We start from the raw sequence: 26,818 nt of genomic DNA on the forward strand, positions 1-26,818 counted from the left end.
CACATGGCCTGAGTACCCCATGAGTAGAATTACTCACATCCAAATCCACTGGATGGTGTGACATTTTGTACTGAATATGATTACAGCAACAGATCAGTTAACAAGTCAAAGGCTCAGGAAAAGAGCAGAACTGTTTTGCTACAGAATATGAAATTAAACTATTGGCTTTGAATTTGACTTTCACAGGTAACAGTGTGAAAAAAACAGTAGACTGGTGCCTGATACAGAGTGTAAAATCTCAAAACTCTAATACTTCCTTCAAATGACTTAAACCCTCAACTGGTAAAAAAAATCCATCTTCTTAGCTGGGTTTCATTTAAGAGCCCAATGGGTGCTTTACTTCCTCCAGACCCACATGTGGTGCTCTAACAGCACTTGACATCAGATATTAGGGATGGAATGATTCTGTTCTGACCCAGCATGACTTTGATGCTTTGTGCTGGGAGTATAAAATAGGTAGACTCACTGAAATGATGTTACTGCATGCTGTCAAAAACTGACAGGAGCAAGGGTGGCGTTCCTACTAACACCTGCCCACAACCTGACTAAACCACAGAGGACCTTTGATAGTTTGTGTTTGCATGTGGTTTATATAGGAGTCGTATGTATATTATTTTTTGGAATGTTACAACAATACTCAAGGTTGCATAAAATGTCTATCTGGCACTTGACTGATGAAGCAATTCAGTTTTTCTTCTCTTTGATCACCTTTTGTATTGTTGTACCTCACAATAAGTCATACTTGTGGTGAAATGATTGCAATGTATTTTAGTGCTGTGTGAAAATATCCATTCTAGTTCTAACATATTATGGAAGGCAATAGTGATTTTACATCCAGCCTGAAACACAGGCACATGAGGGCTTAGTTTAGTATTTTACACATAACAATGCTCACTCTTCAGGTGCAACCTGTAACGTTTACATACAACACCATTAACACAGTCAGTGGAGCTTCTCATGAAGGGAGGTTTCACCTGAGGCCACTGGAGTCTTTGTCCACAGAGAGAGAGGTGGGTGGACTTGAATTATCCTGAAGCCTGCCAATCAGAACACAGAGTCAATAGGGACTGACCAATCAAAGAACAAACACAGAGTTAATTAATTCTTGCCTATCAGAGTACACCACCAAAAAATAGAAATATACCATTCAGCACACACACACACACACACACAATCAGTTCAGCACGTTGCAGTTAATTAACCTTGACTGCTATGATAATCAGTTCATTTGAGTAATCTTGCTGTTCTCACTTCAGCTGAAGGCACGTCTCTGTGTTCTGAATGAAGTCCAAGCACAGGGCTGCGGTGGTGACAGTGAAGGTCCTCACAGACAGATGGACTTCATCCACAGACTTTTGCCTGGAGAGAACACTGAGGACCTGCTCCACACTCTCATGTGAGAGGCTGCTCTTTGCCACTCTGTGAATGAGCACATACAGACCAATCTCAATCTCTCTCTTCTGGTCTCTTTATTATGCACTCACACATTATACATGTGTGTTCATGTTCTCTTTACTTTAATTAACCCTGACCCGTTTGTTATTAAGATCAACTATGTCTAAGGAAGACAGGATGGCAGATTTATTAATGTTACTCCCCAACACTGCAAAGCTATACTGGGTAGAAACTGGATTCAGTCCTGGACAGCACAAACAGAAGGGAAGACAACAAGCATATAACACAAGGAACACACTATATTTGCTCCACCTAATGTAGAGTTGAAAACATAGAAGTTGTACAAGTTCTATATGATCACAAATCACAAATGTAAAATGATTACCTCAGTTCAGTCAGGATCTTCCCCTCCCCCAGAGCTGAGATCAGGACACCAACATCAGCATCTGACAGATTCTCCACAGTTAACCTTTCAACAACATGAAGACAGCCATCAGACCATTCAACCACAACAGATCAGCTCTCTCACAAACAGACCACAGCACGACACACAGATGAAGCTGAACGTATGAAAACACTGATGGCCAGATGTTTCCACATGGCCAGAGTACCCCATGAGTAGAATTACTCACATCCAAATCCACTGGCTGGTGTGACATTTTGTACTGAATATGCTTACAGCAACAGATCAGTTAACAAGTCAAAGGCTCAGGAAAAGAGCAGAACTGTTTTGGTACAGAGTATGAAATTAAAATATTGGCTTTGAATTTGACTTTCACAGGTAACAGTGTGAAAAAAACAGTAGACTGGTGCCTGATACAGAGTGTAAAATCTCGAGACTCTAATACTTCCTTCAAATTGACTTATCAGCTGCGTTTGATACAGTCAACCACCGCATCCTTCTGTCCATACTGTCAAGTATGGGCATTTCTGGCAATGCGCACTCCTGGTTTGAATCCTACCTCACTGGGCGCTCGTTCAACGTGTCATGGCAAGGTCAGCTGTCTGTACCTCACAGCCTCACCACTGGGGTGCCCCAAGGCTCGGTGATGGGACCACTTCTCTTTGCCATTTACACCACCTCGTTGGGCCCTATCATCCGCTCGCATGGTTTTTCCTACCACTGTTATGCCGATGATACTCAACTGTTTCTGTCTTTCCCTCCTGAGGACACCACGGTCTCGGCGCGGATCTCGGACTGTCTCACTGATATATCCACATGGATGAAAAATCACCACCTTCAGCTGAACCTGGCCAAAACGGAACTGATGGTCTTCCCAGCCAAACAGGTCATCCACCACAACATCAATATCAATACTGACTCTTTATCTCTTGTTCCATCCAAAACAGCAAGAAACCTCTGGGTCATTATTGATGACCAACTGAACTTCACGGCCCACATCGCCTCTGTCTCCAGGTCGTGCCGCTTTGCGCTATACAACATCCGCAAAATCAGGCCGTACCTAACCCAGTATGCCACCCAGCTGCTGGTGCAAACCTTGGTGAGTTCCCGCCTTGACTACTGCAACGCCCTCCTAACGGGCCTGCCGGCTTGCGTGGTGAAACCACTACAGATGATCCAGAACGCGGCGGCGCGTCTGGTGTTCAACCAACCGAAAAGGGCACACGTCACCCCGCTACTCATTGAGCTCCACTGGCTGCCAGTAGCTGCTCGCATTAAGTTCAAGTCACTTATGCTTGCCTACAGAGTGCTTGCTGGTTCTGCTCCCACCTACCTAAATGGTCTTGTAAGGGCAAATGTTACACCCAGGACGCTGCGCTCGTCTAGTGAGCGTCGTGTGGCACTGCCGTCTGTGCAAGCACGGCAATCCAGACTATTCTCATTTGTAGTTCCACGTTGGTGGAACGAACTGCCTAGTACTACCAGAGCAGGGGCGTCCCTCTCTACCTTCAAGAAGCTTTTGAAGACCCAACTCTTCAGAGAGCACCTCCCTTCCTAACTGGCACCTGACTAGCGCTTAACTTGCACTTCAGCAGTTACATTCCTGCACTTCTTTTTCCTTTTTTCTAGGTCGTTGTTTTCTAATTCTCATGTAAAGTAGCATTTATTGTTACACCATGCTTTTTATTGCTCTTAGCTTGACTGTTCTCTCCCTTGTACGTCGCTTTGGACAAAAGCGTCTGCTAAATGACTAAATGTAAAATGTAAATGTAAATGTAAATTACTTAAACCCTCAACTGGTATAAAATCCATCTTCTTAGCTGGGTTTCATTTAAGAGCCCAATGGGTGCTTTACTTCCTCCAGACCCACATGTGGTGCTCTAACAGCACTTGAAGTCAGATATAAGGGATGGAATGATTACTGTTCTGACCCAGCATGACTTTGATGCTTTGTGATGGGAGTATAAAATAGGTAAGACTCACTGAAATGATGATACTGCATGCTGTCAAAAACTGACAGGAGCAAGGGTGGCGTTCCTACTAACACCTGCCCACAACCTGACTAAACCACAGAGGACCTTTGATAGTTTGTGTTTGCATGTGGTTTATATAGGAGTCGTATGTATATTCATTTTTTGGGAATGTTACAACAATACACAAGGTTGCAAAAAATGTCTATCTGGCACTTGACTGATGAAACAATTCAGTTTTTCTTCTCCTTGATCACGTCTTGTATTGTTGTATCTCACAATAAGTCATACTTGTGATGAAATGATTGCAAGATGTTTTAGTGCTGTGTGGGAATATCCATTCTAGTTCTAACATATTATGGAAGGCAATAGTGATTTTACATCCAGCCTGAAACACAGGCACATGAGGGCTTAGTTTAGTATTTTACACATAACAATGCTCACTCTTCAGGTGCAACCTGTAACGTTTACATACAACACCATTAACACAGACAGTGAAGCTTCTCATGAAGGGAGGTTTCACCTGAGGCCACTGGAGTCTTTGTCCACAGAGAGAGAGGAGAATGAGCAAAAAGTATCCTGAAGCCTGCCAATCAGAACACAGTGTCAATGGGGACTGACCAATCAATGAACAAACAGAGTTAATTTTTGTAGTCTATCAGAGTAAACCACCAAAAGATGGATGCATGCGCACACACACACACACACACACACACACACACACACACACACACACACACACGCACACACACCATCAGTTCGGCACTTTGCAGTTAATCAACCTTGACTGTTATGAAAATCAGTTAATTTGATCAATCTTGCTGTTCTCACAACAGGTGACGGCACGTCTCTGTGTTCTGAATGAAGTCCAAGCACAGGGCTGCGGTGGTGCCAGTGAAGGTCGTCACAGACAGATGGACGTCACCCACAGACTTTTGCCTGGAGAGAGCACTGAGGACCTGCTCCACACTCTCATGTGAGAGCCAGCTCTCTGCCACGCTGTGAATGAGCACATACAGACCAATCTCAATATCTCTCTTCTGGTCTCTTTATTATGCAAGATTAACTATGTCTAAGGAAGACAGGATGGCAGATTTGTTAATGTTACTCCCCAACACTGCAAAGCTAAATTGGGTAGAAACTGGATTCAGTCCTGGATGGCACAAACAGAAGGGAAGACAACAAGCATATAACACAAGGAACGCACTATATTTGCTCTACCTAATGTAGAGTTGAAAAGATAGAAGTTGTTCAAGTTCTATATGATCACAAATCACAAATGTAAAATGATTACCTCAGTTCAGTCAGGATCTTCCACTCCCCCAGAGCTGAGATCAGGTCAACAACATCAGCATCTGACAGCCTCTTTACAGTTAACCTTTCAACAACATGAAGACAACCATCAGATCATTCAACCACAACAGATCAGCTCTCTCACAAACAGACCACGGCACGACACACAGATGAACCGGTGTAACAGGCCATAGTATACCCCCAGTCCGGACTATACCTGGGGTTAAAGGGGCCTAGGCTAGATTATACCCCGGGTATATTATGGCCTAGGCCAATTTATACCCCATCAGGCCAGATTATACCCCCATGATATCAGTAGTGTTGAGTGATATACACAAGAATGACTTAATTTTTCAACATTTTATTGGGTGTTTAGCTTTGTCAGGTGTGTTAAGTTAGAAAGCTAACTGACTTAAATCTTAAAACTCTAAAACATAGACTTTTATTACTTCAGCCAGAAAAACATAACAAATATTAGACTTCCACTAAGATTATTAGTTGGCTATCCAAGCTGACACCCTATACACTCGACTGCCCCAGTGAAGTTGACTTAACGTTGGCTAAAATGGAGTCGCGTGAGACCGCGGAACGAGATGGACGTGTGAAAAAGCTGCTCTGCACAAACCCCTGAAATTTATCAGAATATATGCGTCAACTGACCCCATAATAGTATTTAACAGTATTTAATAGATGGGGGAATACTACTACACGTGAATTAAAAGTTTAGTTAAAGTTAAAACAAGATAACTATGAGTGTAACTTCGAAACTGAGGGCTGCTAAGCAAGGCGTTAGCCATGCTAACACAGGGAGTGGAGTCAAAGACTCAAGTGGGGCTGAGACCAAGCCAAAGGAGTCGAAAACCGTAACTGCCATTGCACCGCCTGGGTTTGCTCAATTACAGGCAGCACCTGAGAAAGCGATGGAGGAGATGTCCCGGTTCAGTGGCACCTTAACAACCTTGCAAGCTGATGTTACAAATGTCAAGACTACTCAAGGTAAAATGAAAACGGATGTTGCATCTATTTTTCAACGACTGAATGAGGCTGAAGGTCGTGTTTCTGTATTAGAAGACGAAAATGAAGGTCTGAAGCAGCTAGCTCAAACAAGTGCTAAAGAGTGCTCAGAGCTCCGTGGGATGATAACCGACATGGCCAACAGAGAGAGGCGCCACAATGTGCGAATCTTTGGACTGAAGGAAAAGAAAGAAAGTCTGTCAAAACTTTGTGAGCGGGTGATGACCTTTTTCTCTGAGGCCTTGGAAGTGGATTTAACAGACTCTGAGCTACAAATGGTACACCGAGCCTCATCCAAAATACCAATTGGAAATATGCCGCCTCGCCCGGTCATTATCATCTTTCAGAATTTTTCGGAGAAGGAACGTGTTTGGGCAGCAGCTAAGGCAAAGGCTCGGGTAGGTGATGGAATTCATTGGAACGACTCTAACATCTCTGTATTTCCGTTTTACGTGGAAGGGAGAAAGTGTGAGCTTTAAGGAACCCAGCGGAGCTTTGGAGCTGCTTAGTGAAGCGGGACTGCAGTCAGGGAAGGACGGCTCCGATTAAACCTAAGATGGAGTTGCAGGAGTGAGCGCGTCACTTTTGAATATGTTTCTATGGAGTTGTATCTGCTATGGCATATTGAGCTAAAGACAAAGGACAGAACAGGGATTTATTTTACTTCTGGCATGGACTTGGGTCTTGGATTCTATTTTCTTTTTTGGTCTAAAGGGAGCGCATATGTTGTGCTCAACAGTAGCCTTGGCTACACAGACCAATGTGAGTATTAGGCTCAGTACATATAGCCCAATTTTGTTTTCATTTAGCTTATTTTCACTTGTTTTTCTGCTCGTGTTCGTATGGTTATAGGCCTAACAGCAGCATTTTGACATGAGAATGTGATGGCTTGTCAATGAAAATGTCTGGACAAAATTTGAGTTGTATTAAGAGTGGTAGTATTTTGCAAATGTTTACTGCAGGGGTGACATATCAAGATAGGGGGTTGGGCAGAGTCTGGAGGCATCTGGTTGTTGCGCCTTACGGACCATGTGTGGGTGGGGATATTTCTTTGCAAAAGGAAGTTTTGAGGGATTGGGGTGGAGGGTCTTGGGGGTTGTTTTAAGTGTTAAGTGTTTTAAGTTTTGTTTTAAGTGTAGGATTAGGTTTTATGTAGCATGCACAGAAAGCAGATGGGCATTCTCCTCTTGTATGGGTACACATGCATCTAAATGATGTTAGCATTACCTAATGGCTAAAGTTATAAAGATCATTACATGGAATATCAATGATTCCCAGAATCCTGTAAAAATAAAGAAGTGGTTAAGCTATCTGAAAACCCATCAAACAGATATTGCTTTAATTCAGGAGACTCATATGGAGGGTAAAGAAGCAGATAAACTCAAACGAGACTGGGTAGGGCAGGTATTTCATAACTCGTACAGTAGTAAGAAAAATGGAGTGGAAATACTGGTGCACGAGAGGTTAAACTTAGTGATGCTCAATCAGAAAAAAAGATGATGAGGGCAGGATGATTTGTATTCACGCTGCCATTGATGGTGTAAAGATTAATATCTGTAATGTTTATGCCCCAAACGGAGGTGACTTTAATCAGGTACAAGATGCTCATTTAGATCGAACAACTTATCATAAAACAGTGCCAAAAGATAGATTGGCTATACAGCTGATAATGAAGGACCATGGTCTGGTAGACATATGGAGGTTGGTCAATCCCAGTGAAAAAGAATACACCTTCTTTTCACATGTGCATAAATCGCACTCAAGGATTGACTATTTTCTAGTTTCAAGAAAATCGACTGAGATGGTAGCTGATTGTAAGATTGGAGCTATAGCTCTGTCTGACCATGCTCCAGTAGAGTTGATTGTAAAGCTGAAGTCAAGTAGGTCTACTGGAAACAGATGGAGACTAAATGCCTCTCTTCTCCAGGACCCCACATTTAAGACGTCTTTGGACATCTACCTTAGGGACTTTTTTGATCAGAATGTGGGGTCAACAAAAGAGGATTGGAAGTGTGTGGGAAGCCTCAAAGGCATATGTCAGGGGATCTCTCATCTCGCAGTCCAGTTATAGGAAGAAAATGGCCACTTTAAAGATTAAAGATCTAGAATCTCAGATTAAGAGTAAGGAAACTGAATTGGCACAATGTTATAGTGAACATAGATTTAAAGAAGTCTGTAATTTGAAATATCAGCTTAATGAGATTTTTAATAAGAAAGCAGAGTATGCCCTTTTCAGGTTAAAGACCAACTTCTATGAAAGTGGAGAGAAAGCTGGCAAGCTGTTGCAATTTAAGCGAAAGGATGCTAGCCTCTTAATTCCAGCCATCAATAATGATAAAGGGGAGGTGTTAATGGACAATGTGGAAATTAATAGGATATTTAAGGATTTCTATGAGAATTTGAAATGTCTGTAGATCAAGCTAAATATGCAGATTTATTTTCTAAAATAGATATTCCCGAGGTGTCCCAAACACAAGTAAACATGTTAGATGCACCTATAGATGAATCTGAGGTTAGAGCAGCTATTTTGACAATGAAATCTGGACGGTCACCTGGTCTGGATGGCTTTCCAGCGGAATACTATAAGGTCACCATTGACCTGCTGGCACCTATTCTAACGAAGGTTTACACAGAAGCACTGGAGGTGGGGCTACTGCCCCCTACTTTCAATGATGCAGTAATAACTATATTACTGAAAAAAGAGAAGGACCCATATGAACCAAGTAGCTACAGGCCAATTAGCTTAGAAAACGTGGATTGTAAGATATTGTCTAAGGTGTTAGCAATGAGACTTGAGAAAGTTTTGCCGAAAGTCATCAATGAGGACCAGGTTGGTTTCATTAAAGGCAGATTGTCTGCTGATAACCTTAGACTCCTATTACATCTTATGTGGATAAATCACAAAAAGGAGGCTCCTATTGCTGCTTTTTCCCTTGACGCCATGAACGCATTTGATAGGGTAGAGTGGGGGTATTTGATATATACTCTACAGGCCTTTGGCTTTGGGGAAGGATTTATCAAATGGGTAAAGGTTCTGTATTCTGCACCACGGGCAGCTGTTCTCACTAATGGTACCATGTCCCCCTTCTTTCATTTAGGACGGGGGACTAGGCAGGGGTACCCTTTATCTCCCCTACTGTTAACCTTGTTTGTAGAACCACTGGCAGTTGCTATAAGAGACGATTTAAGTAATAAAAGGTGTGATGGCGGGAGGTCAAATGCATAATATGTTTCTGTATGCAGATGACATATTATTGATATTGTCAGATCCAGCTTCTTCTATTCCAGGTGTTATGGATATCATTGAGAATTTCTCAAAAATGTCAGGTAACAAAATCAACTGGCAAAAATCAGAAGTAATGCCTGTCTCTGTTGGTTGTTCAATTGCAGATATTGGGGCATTTCCATTAACTTGGATACCATCAGGAATGAAATATCAGGGCATAAGATTAACCACAGACTTACAGACGCTTATTAACATGGATCCAGTCCTTCAAAATATCAAGACCAACTTTGCCAAGTGGAAAATGATAAATGTATCTCTATGGGGCAAAATAAATACAGTTAAAATGATGGTCTCTTCAAAGGTTAACTATATATCTATGATTCCTTTGACTATTCCTGAGTCATTGATCAAACAATACAATGATATACTGTATAATATGTCTTTTGAACTGGTCAGATTGTGTGAACACTGGTCGGAGAGGGACTCGACATTGGGGTGGCTGGAAATTGAGAAGTCGCTGACCTTCCCATTTAGGTATATAGATGCTTTGTCTCAAAAACTAGCAAATGCCCACCTAGTTAATCCTATTCTTCAGCATTCAAGGGATGTCTGGAACAAAATCCACAAATTGCTTCGTTTATCTCAATACAAACAGAGTTATTCATCCATATGGGAAAACCCTGCGGTTAAGATAGGGAAGAAGACAGTCTTCTGGAGAACATGGTATACTAAGGGAATTGCCACCATCAGAGATGTATTTGAGGAGGGAATATTGTATTAATTTCAAGGGCTTAAAGAAAAATATAATCTAAATGATAGTGCCGTCAGTTTAACGCGTTATTAACGGCGTTAACGCAAACCCATTTTAACGCCGAAATTAACGCAATACTTTTTTTTTGTATTATTATTATTATTATTTATTTTTCTAGATTAACGTTCTTTTTTGCCTCGCAAACTGTGTAGTAGGCTAACGTTACGGTTTGAGTGAATGGTGAGCGCGTTACGGCGAAATGGATCATAAAAAGCTTCTGAATGGAAAGTGTACTTTTAAAAGTTGTGTTGTGCAAAAGAAGCAAGGTTCACTGTTGTCTGAAAATGTCAACAGGCATAGTAGGCTTACCTTTTATTGGTAACCTAACTGTTACGGTTCATTGTTTCTGAAATAAGAGGCCTGACTGCTATGTTCCCAGCAAACTTGAAAAAAAGAAAATATTAAGCCATGGTTTAACTGCACTATAGGCTGAGTCCTTGTTTACCTGAAATGTGCACTTTCTAATTTTATTTTGTACCGCCCTGTTTGGCAATGTTGGTTTTCAATAAAAAAAAACATTTGCAAAAAGCAAGCCAATCCACTTTTCCATGTTGATAAGGGCATTAAAATAAAAATAAAATGATGGAAAAAATAAATAAATGAAGGGACATTTAGAATAGATAAAAATTTGCGATTAATCGCGATTCATTTTGAGTTAACTATGACATAAATGCGGTTAATCGCGATAAAATATTTTAATCGTTTGACAGCACTACTAAATGATAAAGGGGACTTTTGGAAATATCCTCAGTTACGCAGTTGTGTATTATCTACAGGTTGTAATACAGCACAAGTTGAAAGTGTCCTGCAGAATTTCTTGAAGCTTCTCAAGATGGTGCAGTCATCTTCTGTTTTCTATAAAATGGCTGCTAATGCTCTGTATGGTGAAAGGGAAAATCTGAGGATTATATGGCAAAAGGATTTAGGCATTGAAATGGAACAAGAGGTTTGGGAGAATATTGTGCATAACATGGGTTGGCCAGTGAGAGATATAAAGACCAAATTTATACCCTATAAAATAATTCATAAATATTACTGGACTCCAGTTAGACTTAAGAGGCTTGGTTTAATTCAAAGTAACGTGTGCTGGAAATGTAAGAGCTCCATGGGTACTTTTCTGCATCTCATGTGGGACTGTCCACTGGTCTCCCCTTTTTGGGCTCGAGTGATTGGGACTATGGAAGAGTGGCTGGAGCAGCCCTTGCCAAGTTCACCTCGTTTATTCCTACTTGCCGACAAAACGGTGCTAACAGCTGGACTTACAAAGGCACAGTTGGGGCTAGCTCTCGCGGGCTCCCTTAACGCAGCCAAAGTTATTCTGAGGAAATGGAAGATTACAAGTGCGCCATGTTATAAGGACTGGATTGAGCTCAGGACGAGTACAGCCTCTTATGAACTAATGCTGGCCAAGGTGGGAGACTCTGTGTCAAAGTTCTCTGCTATGTGGGATAGTTCCCTGACATATATTTAGGATGGGGATAAGTAGGAATGATGTTAAGATAGACCTAATGTACTGTATATCATGGTATGCGTCATGGGAGGAGGAGGTATTGTGATCTGTATCGCTGTGCTGCTGTGTTGTGTCTGTGTGATTGTCTGTTTTCTTTTTGTTTTGTGTTTGTGCTTTGTAACAATGTCCTTGTGTGATATGGTATTTGTAGAAAACATGGATACTTATGTCATTGTTATGTTGCATTGTGTGTCAAAATAAAAAAAATGTGAATTATAAAAAAACGTTGGCTAAAATACGCTATTATTATATGGCAACGACAGTACAAACGTTCTGATTGGCTAATGAGAACGTATGAAAACACCGATGGCCAGATGTTTCCACATGGCCAGAGTACCCCATGAGTAGAATTACTCACATCCAAATCCACTGGCTGGTGTGACATTCTGTACTGAATATGATTACAGCAACAGATCAGTTAACAAGTCCAAGGCTCAGGAAAAGAGCAGAACTGTTTTGATACAGAAAATGAAATTAAAATATTGACTTTGAATTTGACTTTCAAGGTAACAGTGTGAAAAAAAACCAGTACACTGGTGTCGTGAAACAGAGTTTAAATTCTCAAGACTCCAATACTTCCGTTCAGAATTACTTATACCCTCAACTGGTATAAAATCTATCTTCTTTGCTGGGTTTCATTTAAGTGCCCAATGGGTGCTGTAATACCTCTAGACCCACATGTGGTGCTCTAACAGCACTTGACATCAGATATTAGGGATGGAATGATTACCGTAATTTCCGGACTATAAGCCGCTACTTTTTTCCCACGCTTTGAACCTCGCGGCTTAAACAATGACGCAGCTAATTTATGGATTTATTTATGTCTATGGATACCTGCTGTGACTGTATACGGTGGCTTTGTGTTTACGGTGGCTTTGTGGAGCTAGGATGCTAGAATGGATGCAGCCGCATGGATGCTTAGCTCCATGCGATTTCTCAGTATCTCTCAATAACTTAACTAATGTCAAAATAACCACAGTCTACCGGCGTAGACAGAACACAACTCAAAACACTTTAGAAAATAAAATAAAAGTTTACAACAATACAAATCCAGTCTCCAGTCCAGTCAAGTTCTTTAGCTCACTGGTTTCAAACTAGCGTCTGTCTTCAATCTAACATTCTACCTGAACAGGAAGAACTACCTTATTTCTGATTGACTCTTGCAACTGTGCTCTCTTAAAGCAACAGTACACTTATCGTAACTGGCAAAACTAATAATATGCATCACTATTGTATTACTTTTGATATTCATTTTAGCCTGTGTAAAGTTCATTTGTTTCAATGTACCGGTAGGCACCTGCGGCTTATAGACATATGCGGCTTATTTATGTTAAAAATAATTATTTTAAAAAAAATCAGTGGGTGAGGCTTATAGTCCGGAAATTACGGTACTGTTCTGACCCAACATGACTTTGATGCTTTGTGCTGGGAGTATAAAATAGGTAGCCTGACGTTGTCATCCTCTTAATTCTAGTCAAAATATGAGTCTGATACTGCTCCATTGGGCTGTGATTATGGGGCGTGTTTCAACCGAACCAGGAAAAAAATGCCTCTTCGCTCAATTGGATACCTACAACCAATCAGAACAACGTAGTATGACCATAACGTAGACCATCAGGGCCAGCTGATGAATTAAACTTTTACCGGATCCCGTAGGAAGGACAGCAAAAACATCTTTTCGATCGACAAATGCCTTGATCGCGTTTCTCTGTTCCTCTTTCAAAATGAATGCGCTGTCAATGTCTTCTAAAACAGACTCGAATCTACACATTTCAGCTCTCCAGCGGCAGCCATGTTTGTTGAAAATGAATTCAACCCAAGCGCTCTTTGGTGATGTGGTTGATTACGTTACTGTTGATCATCTGTCCATCATCGTTTAAAGCCAGCCCTGACAATTTGATGGGTCTGTACAGTTTTTGGTCGGGCATAATTTCTCCCCAACGGAGCAATGCCAGACCGAACTTCGCGACGTCAAATGTTGTGGGCGGGGCTACGTAGGTTTGGTATCCAGGCTATAAAATAGGCATCAGACTCACTGAAATGATGCTACTGCATGCTGTCAAAAACTGACAGGAGCCAGGGTGGCGTTCCTACTAACACCTGCCCACAACCTGACAAAACCACAGAGGACCTTTGATATTTTGTGTTTGCATGTGGTTTATATAGGAGTAATATGTATATTATTTTTTTGGAATGTTACAACAATACTCAAGGTTGAATAAAATGTCTATCTGGCACTTGATTGATGAAACAACTCAGTTATTCTTTTTTTTTATCACCTCGTATTGTTGTACCTCACAATAAGTCATACTTGTGATGAAATGATTGCAAGATGTTTTAGTGCTGTGTGAAAATATCCATTCTAGTTCGAACATATTATGGAAGACAATAGTGATTTTACATCCAGCCTGAAACACAGGCACATGAGGGCTTAGTTTAGTATTTTACACATAACAATGCTCACTCTTCAGGTACAACAAATCACAAATGTAAAATGAGTACCTCAGTTCAGTCAGGATCTTTTCCTCACTCAGAGCTGAGATCAGGACACCAACTTCATCTGACAGCCTCTTCACAGTTAAACTTTCAACAACATGAAGACAGCCATCAGACCATTTAACCACAACAGATCAGCTCTCTCACAAACAGACCACAGCACGACACACAGATGAAGCTGAACGTATGAAAACACTGATGGCCAGATGTTTCCACATGGCCAGAGTACCCCATGAGTAGAATTACTCACATCCAAATCCACTGGCTGGTGTGACATTTGTACTGAATATGATTACAGTAACAGATCAGTTAACAAGTCAAAGGCTCAGGAAAAGAGCACAACTGTTTTGATACAGAGCATGAAAGGAACATATTGAGACTGTGAATTTGACTTTCACAGGTAACAGTGTGAAAAAAACAGTACACTGGTGTCGTGATAGAGAGTGTCACATCTCAAGACTCTAATACTTCCTTTCAGAATTACTTATACCCTCAACTGGTATGTTACATAGTCCTGGGGTTGGTTTTGCTTCCTGCTCTGGACTGTGCATTTTTTACTGTAGGTGGAGACTGGGCGTGGTCCTGTAATGACTGGGGCCGGCCTACAAGGATAAAAGCCATCCAGTTTCCAAGATGGAGGCTCGCTCTTGCCTTGCAAAGACAGACGCTGGCACACACTGAATACTAGTCTATCGACTGTTTGCTTGAACGCTCCGTTCTGCTAATATTCTTGATCTTGTTTGTTGGTTACCTGGTGGTTATTTTCAGCAAGTTAATAGTTATAGTTGGTTAGTATAGAGTAAGTAAGACTGCGGAAGACTCACTTTTTGGTTTTGCCTGTGTCGTGGGTTGTACGTCGGGCACGGGAGCCAGGCAAGTTCACAAACACCAACACAGCAAGCGTGAGGTTTTCTTTTTCCTTTTTCCTTTCAGTTTTGTAACCACCTTGTTTTTGTACGGGATTTGGGCGTTTTGTTTGTTACAGTAAAACTTATACTTCGATTATCACAAAACCAACACTGTGACTCGTTTTATGTTATGTTCTCTGAGGGAGATAATTTGCATATACTGTTAATTACTTAAGAATGTATGAATCATGTGCTTATGAAATGGCTTTTCTGTGCGTGTGTGTAACTTAGAATATTAGGTGCCACTTAGTCTGCATATGTACAAGAGCATGTTTAGACCAGAAGTGATAAGAAGGGTCGAACTGTGCTTTTTCCGACCTTGCAAAACTTCCATCCTTGCCTCGGACGTGAGAAATCCACCACGTGATTATCCCTGCTGAACGCTCAACTTCTGTCTATATAAACCTTGTGCGATGTGTTTATCATTGCTTCACTTTCAGCCTTGTGCTGGGAGTGAGCCCGATTGCAATTGTTGTTTGTCTAATAAATATACTTATATGCAGCTCCGGAGTCCTGAGGTAACTAGGGTGAATTTTCACCTATCATATTTGGGGGCTCGTGACCGGGATTCCAACAACCTCAACGGCTCTCCACGCTGGGCTAATCATCAGGACCTGAACCATACGGAGAAGTATGAGACTGTTTTTCTAAAGACCTCCAACTTGAATTGGAAGGAGGCCAGGGCCTGCCAGCGGGGAGAGCCGAGAGTGAAGGAAAATAATTGGACTGTAGGGTGTGGACTCCGAGCTGTTTGTGAGTATATTGTTTGTTTGTTGTAAGTGCACGGTAGTACATTGTTGGTTTATTGTTTGTTTCGGTTTTGTGTACACGTGTCTTCGAGTGGGGCTGTGTTGCCTGTTCTCCACGGGGTAGAGAAGGAATTCTTTAAGGTTACAAACTTGTTAGAGATATTCCTGCTTGCCTCGTGTGTTGAACGAATTTGCTAGCTGTGTAAAAAGGTTGTAAATGAGAGATAAACCTGCGTGGTAGGGGGTCCTCCGCAAACTCTCGGGGTGTAAATGAGAGATAAACCTGCGTGGTAGGGGGTCCTCCGCAAACTCTCGGGGTGTGAATGAGAGATAAACCTGCGTGGTAGGGGGTCCTCCGCAAACTCTTCGGGGTAAATGAGAGATATATCCCCTTGGCCACTGGAAGCCTGTACAAACTCTTCGGGGTAAATGAGAGATATATCCCCTTGGCCACTGGAAGCCTGTACAAACTCTCTAGACCTATTTCTAGACGACTCCGGAGAAGTCTTTTAAAGGTCTATCCATTCCCCTTTACCTGGTGTTTTGTTGTGGGGTTGATACTAACTGTTTTAGATATATTCCTGAAAGAATTTGCTAGAGTTATAGATACTCCTGGATGCTGAGGTATATTCCGGTCTCCTTAAGAGACAAAACACAAACATTGAGAAACTCAGTTATAGCTCAGTTAGAGGGGTATAGTACGTTACGAATAGATATATTCCTGAGGGAGACGAATTAAAAGAGCTATCTCCAGTCTGCTTAAGAGATAAAGAAAAAAGAGTCAGAGGTACTCCTGTGTTATTTTTCTGTGGGGTTGAGACAAACTTTTTACAATGAGTAAAACACAGATAATTATAGTCATAATTTATGTAATTAAAGATTTCGCATTACTGAGATGCCTTGACCCGGAACCAGTAGGGGACTGATCACCCCAGGGAAATTCCCTGGCCTCAACCTCCTCACCAAACGAGTGAGACGGGGGCCCTCTGGTCGGGCTCGGGTTGACTCTGCATTGCGATCTCAAAAACAAACTATGAGAGTCTGAAAATAGAAACAACTAACCCTACTGTGAAGAATAAGATACATGCAATTTAAAAGGGTTCAAGATCAGTTAGAGGTATTAAGAGAAATACATAAAATAACTTACAAATGGGAAAAAGTGCATCAAAATCAGAAGACGCACATGATAATAGCAATAAGAGGTGGTTTAAAATGTCTACAACAAGAAGAAAATTGTAACACTGATTTGAAAATGTTTTTACATTATTGGTTGCACCAAACAGAGCAAAGCTAACGTTAATGGTGGCAAGAAAGCCAATGATTTTTTGTTTTGTTTTGTTTTATGTGACTTTGGTGCCTGCTGAGCAGTAATCAGAGAATTAGATGCCCAGAACAGTAAGGTTGTAAGAAGAAAGAGACATCTAAAAGCAGAGTTTGAAACAGGAGAGATATTTCAAAATACAGATTATGTTTCAAAAACATGCCCTACAAACTTATTAGGAAGAGATGTGATGTGGGTTGGGCATTATAATTGTTCCAACAATACATGGGTTTTAGAATAAAATTAAACAATGATGTCTCAAAATATTACTATGTATAGAATATACACTGTTTAGCCCCAAAAAGATTTTAAGAGAAATGTAAGCCTGTCACACTAACTACATTAACCTAGACTGATACATTGGACTAAGACAGGATGGGTGGGGGCTGAGTGCTGGCTCAAAAGACGGTATTCTCACAAGCCATGAGCTCAAACTTAGCTACAGTTCGAGGGACAGTCAATTGTTGTTGAACATCTAGTGCTGTTCCTCCAGATAAGAAGACCTGTAAACAACATACCCTGGCGTTGTTAAGATTTTTAGCAGAAACAAGGCCACAACATTAGCAGCTATGGTCCACTAAAGTAAAGCTATCTTAAAAAGCACCTCAGCCACAGACAAAGAAATAAATGATGTATTTTCTGAGAATGACTAACTTCTGAGATAATGGATTCCTAACCACGAGTTAGAAACACAAATGTTGCAGAGTTTACTTTATTCTCAGCCCAGGTCAGCAGGAGATATTATTAAAAGGCCTGAAGATGGAAAGCAGGCATTTGAACAGATAAAACAACTGTTGGTCAGTTCTGCTGTCCTAGCACATCCATGACATGACAAAGCCATTCGTACAAACTGTAGACTGTAAAAAAAGGTTATATAACATCTGTGTTAATGCATAAGTGGGGACTTAAAGTTGATACCAGTGGCATACTAGTCAACACGGCTAGATCCAGTAGCCCAAGCAATGTCTGAATGTTTACAAGCAGTAGTGGCTGCAGCCTTGGCGGTGCAGGCCTCTGCTCCTATTGTACTAAACAGACACTTACACTGAAAGTTCCACATGCTTATTTTTATTTATTTTAAATTTTTTTGCTCACTCAGCCTCATATCAATATTGAGCGCTGCGTGACATTTAACCCAGTTACACTTTTACTTACGGCAGAGGACAGATAAAAACTATGGCAGCCAGAGCTGACCTACAAGATATGCCTTTTCCAGAAGCTGATTTAACTATTGTTTGTTGATGGTTCACGCAAATAAACCTTGAACGCATAGCCAATACTTCCACACTATTCTGCACAAGCAGCGGAACTAATTGAACTGATTGCGCACACATGCAAAGACCCGGTTTCATTGGGAAACCACAAAGCAGACAAGGCCACTAACCAGGCCAAACTACAACAACCATCTGACACATACACAATTGAAGAATTAGATCTCACAATATTAAAAGATATGCTGCAATATTGAGCCATGGTGAAAACATGCCTCAATAAGTGGGGATAGTAAGCATATATTTGTACTTTATATTTCATGAGAAAGATGTTTAATCATTCATTATTGATTGTATTGAGTTAAATCCCAACGAAAGAAAGAAATATTGTCTAGCCATAGACAATCACTGTTCATTCAACCCCCAGTCAGCCGGACTGGTAGAAAAGAATGAACCAAACTATTCAAAGCGATTTGAGAATCCAAGAGTGAAATTAGTGAAACTAAGCATGCATGTTGTTATCACTGTTTGAAATTATGTATGGAAGAATCTGCACTGCCTAAACTCTCAAACCATTTGCTGAAACAGACTAAGAGATTGAATATACATTTGCAGAATATATGGCAAAAATGTGAATTAGCAAAATGCTCTCAGAACTCTCTGTGCTCCGCAGGAACCTGTGAAGCTGAAACCAAGGTTGGGCCAGGAGATTGGGTCCTAATCAACAGCCTCAAAAGAAAACACTGCCACTTGCCCAAGTGGGACAGACCATACAAAGTGCTACTGTCAACATCTACCACAGTCAAAATAGCGGAGAGAGCCACCTGGATACATCTAACACATTGTAAACGAGTAAGCCTTCCTTAGAAAGAGACAGAGGATAGGAGCTGTCTTCCTCTACAGTTTTCCAAGGCCGGGCCACTGTGACAGAAGTCCAGCTACAAAGGGGATTCTTTGCGTTAGGCAATTTTTCGTCTCAAACCTGGTGAAGAAAACAACACTGTCCAGTGGGGTAAAAGAGCCTAGTGGATACTGGGAGGGCAGGGCGGTCCTATCTCTGTGAAGTCATGGGGAGTTACAAGGGAAAAATGAAAAAATGTGTGGAACTTTTGATAATAACTGTACTGCCCTACATTTTGGTACTGTTAACATATTGATCACAACAGGCACCGGTCTTGATCAAATATCCACAATGGGGCCTGGCCAAAGATCATCCGTGATGGGGGAACCAGACTGCCCAAACACACTTTCCACAAAAAGACTGTTTACATTTTCCTGCCCAGTCCGATGTGTTCTGCAGGATGCCTGATGGGGAACAGGGCCTTCAAGGACAGAGCAAAGAGGCCTTGTTCGAATGTTATCTGAAGCCTAGGCGAGCTAATGACACACACACACAGTCGACATCCACTATGTTGGCCTACAAATGCGAAGTATTCAAATGTGTGATGAGAAATATGATGACATTTTAAATGATTGGAGTGATATGGAGTGATGCTCAGTAATGATCTCTGTTCCGAAAATCCATGTGATGAAGCTCAGAGTGATGATTTTGAGGTTATCCATTGAAATTGATAATTGACGAATTAAGAAAGATGATTTGTGATTTTGATTGTGATTTTGAATTATCCATTGAAACGGATAAAAGGAGGGATTGAGGGAGATAATTTGCATATACTGTTAATTACTTAAGAATGTATGAATCATGTGCTTATGAAATGGCTTTTCTGTGCGTGTGTGTAACTTAGAATATTAGGTGCCACTTAGTCTGCATATGTACAAGAGCATGTTTAGACCAGAAGTGATAAGAAGGGTCGAACTGTGCTTTTTCCGACCTTGCAAAACTTCCATCCTTGCCTCGGACGTGAGAAATCCACCACGTGATTATCCCTGCTGAACGCTCAACTTCTGTCTATATAAACCTTGTGCGATGTGTTTATCATTGCTTCACTTTCAGCCTTGTGCTGGGAGTGAGCCCGATTGCAATTGTTGTTTGTCTAATAAATATACTTATATGCAGCTCCGGAGTCCTGAGGTAACTAGGGTGAATTTTCACCTATCATTCTCGGGTTGGGATTCGCAACAGATCAGTTAACAAGTCAAAGGCTCAGGAAAAGAGCAGAACTGTTTGATACAGAGCAGGAAAGGAAAATGTTGAGACTGTGAATTCTTCAATGTTTGAAAAAACAGTAGACTGGTGCCTGATACAGAGTGTAAAATCTCAAGACTCTAATACTTCCTTTCAGAATTACTTATACCCTCAACTGGTATAAAATCCATCTTCTTTGCTGGGTTTCATTTAAGAGCCCAATGGGTGCTTTAATTCCTCCAGACCTGCATGTGGTGCTCTAACAGCACTTGACATCAGATATTAGGGATGGAATGATGACTGTTCTGACCCAGCATGACTTTGATGCTTTGTGCTGGGAGTATAAAATAGGTAGCAGACTCACTGAAATGATAGTTTTTGACAGCATGCAGTACCGACAGGAGCAAGGGTGGCGTTCCTACTAACACCTGCCCACAACCTGACTAAACCACAGAGGACCTTTGATATTTTGTGTTTGCATGTGGTTTATACAGGAGTCATATGTATATTATTTTTTTGGGAATGTTACTCAAGGTGGCATAAAATGTCTATCTGGCACTTGACTGGTGAAACAATTCAGTTTTCTGTTATCACATCGTATTGTACCTCACAATAAGTCATACTTGTAATGTGTTTTAGTGCTGTGTGAAAATATCCATTCTAGTTCTAAAATATTATGAAAGGCAATAGTGATTTTACATCCAGCCTGAAACACAGGCACATGAGGGCTTAGTTTAGTATTTTACACATAACAATGCTCACTCTTCAGGTGCAACCTGTAACGTTTACATACAACACCATTAACATAGACAGTGAAGCTTCTCATGAAGGGAGGTTTCACCTGAGGCCTCTGGAGTCTTTGTCCACAGTGAGAGAGGAGGAGGGTAACGATAAATGACAAAAAGAATCGTCAAGCCTGCCAATCAGAACAGTGTCAGTGGGGACTGACCAATCAAAGAACAAAGAAAGAATACATTATACTAAGCTATCAGAGTCCACCAACAAAAGATACAAATATACCATTCAGCACACACACACACCCACACACACACACACACACACACTCTCACACACACACACAGACACACAGACACACACACACACACCATCAGTTCAGCACCTTGCAGTTAATCAACCTTGACTGCTATGATAATCAGTTCATTTTAACAATCTTGCTGTTCTCACGTCAGGCGACGGCACGTCTCTGTGTTCTGCATGAAGTCCAAGCACGGGGCTACGGTGGTGACAGTGATGGTCCTCAAAGACAGATGGACTTCACCCACAGACTTTTGCCTGGAGAGAACACTGAGGACCTGCTCCACACTCTCAGGTGAGAGCCAACTCTCTTCCACTCTGTGAATGAGCACATACAGACCAATCTCAATCTCTCTCTTCTGGTCTCTTTAATATGCACTCACACATTATACATGTGTGTTCATGTTCTCTTTACTTTAATTAACCCTGACCCGTTTGTTATTAAGATCAACTATGTCTAAGGAAGACAGGATGGCAGATTTGTTAATGTTACTCCCTAACACTGCAAAGCTATACTGGGTAGAAACTGGATTCAGTCCTGGACGGCACAAACAGAAGGGAAGACAACAAGCATATAACACAAGGAACACACTATATTTGCTCTACCTACTGTAGAGTTGAAAAGATAGAAGTTGCACGAGTTATATATAATTACAAAACACATATGTAAAATGATTACCTCAGTTTAGTCAGGATCTTCCCCTCCCCCAGAGCTGAGATCAGGACACCAACATCAGCATCTGACAGCCTCTCCACAGTTAAACTTTCAACAACATGAAGACAGCCATCAGATCATTCAATTACAACAGATCAGCTCTCTCACAAACAGACCAAAGCACGACACACAGATGAAGCTGAATGTATGAAAACACTGATGACCAGATGTTTCCACATGGCCAGAGTACCCCATGAGTAGAATTACTCACATCCAAATCCACTGGCTGGTGTGACATGTTCTACTGAATACGATTACAGCAACAGATCAGTTAACAAGTCAAAGGCTCAGGAAAAGAGCAGAACTGTTTTGATACAGAGCACGTGAATGTTTGAAAAAACAGTAGACTGGTGCCTGATACAGAGCGTAAAATCTCAAGACTCTAATACTTCCTTTTAGAATTACAACTGGTTTAAAATCCATCTTCTTTTCTGGGTTTCATTTAAGAGCCCAATGGGTGCTTTAATTCCTCCAGACCTGCATGTGGTGCTCTAACAGCACTTGACATCAGATATTAGGGATGGAATGATTACTGTTCTGACCCAGCATGACTTTGATGCTTTGTGCTGGGAGTATAAAATAGGTAGCAGACTCACTTAAATGAATGTACTGCATGCTGTCAAAAACTGACAGGAGCAAGGGTGGTGTTCCTACTAACACCTGCCCACAACCTGACTAAACCACAGAGGACCTTTGATAGTTTGTGTTTGCATGTGGTTTATATAGGAGTCGTATGTATATTATTTTTTGGGAATGTTACAACAATACTCAAGGTGGCATAAAATGTCTATCACACTTGACTGGTGAAACAATTCAGTTTTCTTTTATCACCTCGTATTGTACCTCATAGGAGTACCTATATAGGAGTCATATGTATACAGGGCTCTCAAGTTTTGAAGACAGGCAAGAGTGACATACCCCCCGGCCACGCCCCCATTCTGCCCGCCCCGCCCCTGCCGTATGCCCACATACCAGCCCCCCCCCCCCATATTATTATTAGTGTTTTGTTGTTGTTAATAATAATTTGTTTTTTACCTGACATCTTTGAAAGACAGATGCAATGATGAATGCATCCATGGCCAGGATATTTATAACATGATAGTATGCCTAATGAGCTCGCATTCACAACTTAACCAGGCGTGAAGAAGCCTCGGAATCTAAATAGAATGTTCAAGCAAACACATTTACAAAAAATTATGCCCATAACATCATTGAATATTATGGGCTGCCTAATATTCGTTCGAATTATAGGCTATATATATTTTTAATAGGCCTACTCGAATTTATTATAGTCTATTAACGAAGTTCGGAGTCAAAGCTATAGTGAAAAGGCAGGATGTAGCCTAAAACTGTGTTGGCTACAAACACTCATTAAAAACTGATGCTAATTATCTGGGAAATATTCTCTAACTGCAGTCAAGTTGTCATTGCTTGTGTCAAACCATTGTGAATTTGTTGTAACATTAAAACAGGAGACGACTTACTCTTTGTAGAAGACTAACGCTCGGAGCTCCAGTGGTTTCCTCAGGTGAACGAAAACTTTCGGAAAATCAATCACGCACAAATCCAGGATGCTTTATTTTCATTGGTTGCTGGATTAAATCTTACCCAGATACAACCGATACAAAAGATACGTTTTTTTTCTGATTGGCTATTGTGTAGCCCATTTCTTTTTGTTTGATTGGCTGATAAGTGGCACCTCAAGGCAGAACCCCAGGGGATTCGGGGAGACGTGTTTGATTCCTCCATGGTGAGGGCAGCGCGGCCAGGTCATGTTCGCGCACTGCGGCACATTAAATAGCCTAGAGTTTTTTTCAGCGTGAGAAATACGATGTGTGGCGGGAGTGCGTGTCTAAAGACCAAAATGAGTGACTGTCACGCTCAATGCGTGACACTTGAGAGCCCTGCTGTATATTATTTATTTTAAGAATGTTACAACAATACTCAAGGTTGCATAAAGTGTCTATCTGGCACTTGACTGATGAAACAATTCAGTTATTCTTCTCTTTGATCACCTCTTGTATTGTTGTACCTCACGATAAGTCATACTGGTGGTGAAATGATTGCAAGGTGTTTTAGTGCTGTGTGAAAATATCCATTCTAGTTCTAACATATTATGGAAGGCAATAGTGATTTTATATCCAGCCTGAAACACAGGCACATGAGGGCTTAGTTTAGTATTTTACAGATAACAATGCTCACTCTTCAGGTGCAACCTGTAACGTTTACATACAACACCATTAACACAGACAGTGAAGCTTCTCATGAAGGGAGGTTTCACCTGAGGCCACTGGAGTATTTGTTCAAAGAGAGAGAGGAGGGTGACCAGAGCTCATCCTCATCCCATGAATCATACTCAAGCCTTAACTCATCATCAAGCCATGAATTATCATCAAGCCATGAATCCTCCTTAAGCCTGCCAATCAGAGCAGAGTGTCAATGGGGACTGTCCAATCAAAGAACAAACACAGAGTTAATTGGTTCTCACCTATCGGAGTATACCACCAAAAGATAGAAATATACCATTCAGCACACACACACACACACACACACACACACACACACTATCAGTTCAGCACCTTACAGTTAATCAACCTTGACTATTATTATAATCAGTTAATTTGATCAATCTTGCTGTTCTCACCTCAGGTGACTGCAGGTCTCTGTGTTCTGAATGAAGTCCAAGCACAGGGCTGCGGTGGTGACAGTGAAGGTTCTCACAGACAGACATACTTCACCCACAGACTTTTGTCTGGAGAGAGCACTGAGGACCTGCTTCACACTCTCAGGTGAGAGGATGCTCTTTACCACTCTGTGAATGAGAACATACAGACCAATCTCAATCTCTCTCTTCTGGTCTCTTTATTATGCACTCACACATTATACATGTGTGTTCATGTTCTCTTTACTTTAAATTAACCCTGACCCATTTGTTATTAAGATCAACTATGTCTCAGGAAGACAGGATGGCAGATTTGTTAATGTTACTCCCCAACACTGCAAAGCTAATCTGGGTAGAAACTGGATTCAGTCCTGGACGGCACAAACAGAAGGGAAGACAACAAGCATATAACACAAGGAACACACTATATTTGCTCTACCTAACGTAGAGTTGAAAACATAGAAGTTGTACAAATCCTCTATAATCACAAATCAGAAATGTAAAATGATTACCTCAGTAGAGTCAGGATCTTCCCCTCCCCCAGAGCTGAGATCAGGACACCAACATCAGCATCTAATAGCTCCCTCACAGTTAAACTTTCAACAACATGAAGACAGCCATCAGACCATTCAACCACAACAGATCAGCTCTCTCACAAACACACCACAGCACGACACACAGATGAAGCTGAACGTATGAAAACACTGATGGCCAGATGTTTCCACATGGCCAGAGTCCCCCATGAGTAGAATTACTCACATCCAAATCTACTGGCTGGTGTGACATTTTCTATCTGGCACTTGACTGATAAAACAATTCAGTTTTTCTTCTCTTTGATCACCTCTTGTATTGTTGTACCTCACAATAAGTCACATTAGTGATGAAATGATTACAAGGTGTTCTAGTGCTGTGTGAAAATATCCATTCTAGTTCTAACATATTATAGAAGGCAATAGTGATTTTACATCCAGCCTGAAACACAGGCACGTGAGGGCTTAGTTTAGTATTTTACAGATAACAATGCTCACTCTTCAGGTGCAACCTGTAACGTTTACATACAACACCATTAACACAGACAGTGAAGCTTCTCATGAAGGGAGGTTTCACCTGAAGCCTTCGGGGTCTTTGTCCACATAGAGAAAGGATGGTGGACTTGAATTATGATCAATTCTGCCAATCAGAACACAGTGTCAATGGGGACTGACCAATCAAAGAACAAACACAGTTGATTGGTTCTCACCTATCAGAGTACACTAACAAAAGATACAAATATACCCAATAGTACACACACACACACCATCAGTTCAGAACCTCACAGTTAATCAACCTTGACTGATATGATAATCAGTTAATTTAAGCAATCTTGCTGTTCTCACATCAGCTGACGGCATGTCTCTGTGTTCTGAATGAAGTCCAAGCACAGGGCTGCGGTGGTGCCAGTGATGGTCGTCACAGACAGACGGACTTCACCCACAGACTTTAGTCTGGAGAGAACACTGAGGACCTGCTCCACACTCTCAGGTGAGAGGATGGAACCCACTCTGTGAATGAACACATACAGACCAATCTCAATCTCTCTCTTCTGGTCTCTTTATTATGCACTCACACATTATACATGTGTGTTCATGTTCTCTTTACTTTAATTAACCCTGACCCATTTGTTATTAAGATCAACTATGTCTAAGGAAGACAGGATGGCAGATTTGTTAATGTTACTCCCCAACACTGCAAAGTTAAACTGGGTAGAAACTGGATTCAGTCCTGGACGGCACAAACAGAAGGGAAGACAACAAGCATATAACACAAGGAACACACTATATTTGTTCCACCTAATGTAGAGTTGAAAACAAGTTGTACAAGTTCTATATGATCACAAATCAGAAATGTAAAATGATTACATCAGTTGAGTCAGGTTCCTCCCCTCCCCCAGAGCTGAGATCAGGTCACCAACTTCATCATCTGACAGGCTCTCCACAGTTAACCTTTCAACAACATGAAGACAGCCATCAGAGG

At 41.3% G+C, this 26,818-nt stretch overlaps 1 protein-coding gene across 1 annotated transcript in view; it reads left to right on the forward strand.

Moving 5' to 3' along the window:
- The first annotated feature begins 8,557 nt into the window (after window positions 1–8,557).
- Window positions 8,558–26,818, forward strand: part of LOC105889725 (NACHT, LRR and PYD domains-containing protein 1 homolog) — a 39,105-nt gene continuing 20,844 nt past the window's right edge. Inside the window, exons 1-2 of the mRNA XM_031562729.2 lie at window positions 8,558–8,905; window positions 21,584–21,723. Coding sequence (XP_031418589.2) covers window positions 8,558–8,905; window positions 21,584–21,723 — 488 coding nt within the window. The remainder of the gene's footprint in view (window positions 8,906–21,583; window positions 21,724–26,818) is intronic.

Source organism: Clupea harengus, chromosome 25 (assembly GCF_900700415.2).
Source record: "Clupea harengus chromosome 25, Ch_v2.0.2, whole genome shotgun sequence".
Classification (NCBI taxonomy): Eukaryota; Metazoa; Chordata; class Actinopteri; order Clupeiformes; family Clupeidae; genus Clupea; species Clupea harengus.